Source organism: Acanthisitta chloris, unplaced genomic scaffold (genome assembly GCF_000695815.1).
Source record: "Acanthisitta chloris isolate BGI_N310 unplaced genomic scaffold, ASM69581v1 scaffold9620, whole genome shotgun sequence".
Lineage (NCBI taxonomy): Eukaryota > Metazoa > Chordata > Aves > Passeriformes > Acanthisittidae > Acanthisitta > Acanthisitta chloris.
This window is the reverse complement of record NW_008652175.1, coordinates 987-2,396: the sequence shown is the minus strand read 5'-3', so window position 1 is coordinate 2,396 and position 1,410 is coordinate 987. Positions and strand designations below refer to the sequence as shown.

Sequence of the window (1,410 nt, the reverse complement as noted above, 5' to 3'; positions counted from 1 at the left end):
CAGGGTCTCCACTGCCTCATCCGCTGGGAGCCCCTGCGGGGAAGGTGGTAGGGGGTGTGGGAGAAGAGTGTGGGGCTCTGGGGACAGGGGGGGACACGGCAGGACCCCCCACGCACCTTCATCCTGCGCACACCTGCCTCTCCGTGGATCCCTGTGGAGACAGGACAGTGTCACCTCCTGTGCCTCGTGACACCTCCCCATGGGGGACAGGGACACTCAGCCCCTCCAGGGTCTGGGTGGGATGAGGAGGGGCAGCTCCTCACCCAGGCCCAGCTCCATCTCATTCTCAGCCAGCTGGAATGTGGGCTTGGATCCCGGGACGCTGCATGGAGACAGGCTGAGCCCCAGAGTACCTGAAACAGGGAGGGACAACACAGGCAACCCTGAGATGATTTGGGGCTGGGAGAGATTGATTTTTCAGCAGGGATGGCTGGAATGGGGCAGGGAGACACAGGACAGCATTCCCGTGGGATAACTGTGACCCCCACATCACACCAAGCTGTCCCATAACACACCTATAGCCTTGGCAGCCACTGTCACTTTCTCCACGACCTCATCCAGGCTGGCCCCTGCCTCAGCCAGTGCTCCCGCCACCTGCCAAGGTCAGCAGATCATCCTCCATTCCCAAAATCCCACACCCCTGGAGTCCTTCCAGCGTCCCTCTGCTGACCTTGTGGATGAGGACAGTGCCACAGAGGCCACGTCGCCCTGCTTTCCCCACCGTGGTGAAGGCACAGTCATCTCCCACTACCACCATCCTCACGTCGGAACCTTCTGCTCTCGCCCGCTCCAGTGCCATCCCGAAATTCAGCCTGTCCCCGGTGTAATTCTTCACAATCAGGAGGATCCCAGCTATGGGGTGGATATTGGGGAAGAAAAGGTTGTGTGTGGGCCTTGTAGCAACCCTTCAGTATCTGAAAGGGATCCAGGGGAGCTGGAGAGGGACTCTTGGTTAGGAGCTGCAGTGACAAGACAAGGGGCAATGGGCACAAATTGAAAGAGGGGAAATTTAGGGAAATTTAGGTTAGACATTAGGAAAAAGCTTTTCTTGAGAGCTGAATTTGACACTGGCACAGGTTGCCCAGAGAGACAGTAGAAGTCCCAACCCTGGCAGTGTTCAAAGCCTTGAGCAACCTGGTCTGGTTGGACGTATCCCTGCCCAGGGTAGGGGCTTGGGACTAGATGATCTCTAAGCTCCATTCTAACCCCTAAAATCCTATGATTCTATGACAAGGAGGGCTGAGAGATGACCCCACAGTGCTGGGGGTGACCCTGAAGTGTCACCTTACCTGCTCCAGCCTGTGCCACGGCACGGATGGCAGCCAGGACACTGCCCACAGACGGCGAGGCAAACACGGCGCCAGCCACCACGCCAGTCAGCATTCCCTGCCCGACATAGCCTGTGGAGAT

General features: G+C 58.2%; 1 protein-coding gene across 1 annotated transcript in view; it reads right to left on the bottom strand.

The window, feature by feature from the left end:
• Positions 1–1,410, bottom strand: part of DAK (dihydroxyacetone kinase 2 homolog (S. cerevisiae)) — a gene marked incomplete at both ends in the record, with an annotated part of 3,523 nt that overhangs the window by 1,856 nt on the left and 257 nt on the right. Inside the window, 5 exons of the mRNA XM_009076252.1 lie at positions 86–151; positions 264–353; positions 516–594; positions 671–852; positions 1,290–1,410. The exon at positions 1,290–1,410 is cut by the window's right edge and continues 6 nt beyond it. Of these exons, the coding sequence (XP_009074500.1) occupies positions 86–151; positions 264–353; positions 516–594; positions 671–852; positions 1,290–1,410 (538 nt within the window). The remainder of the gene's footprint in view (positions 1–85; positions 152–263; positions 354–515; positions 595–670; positions 853–1,289) is intronic.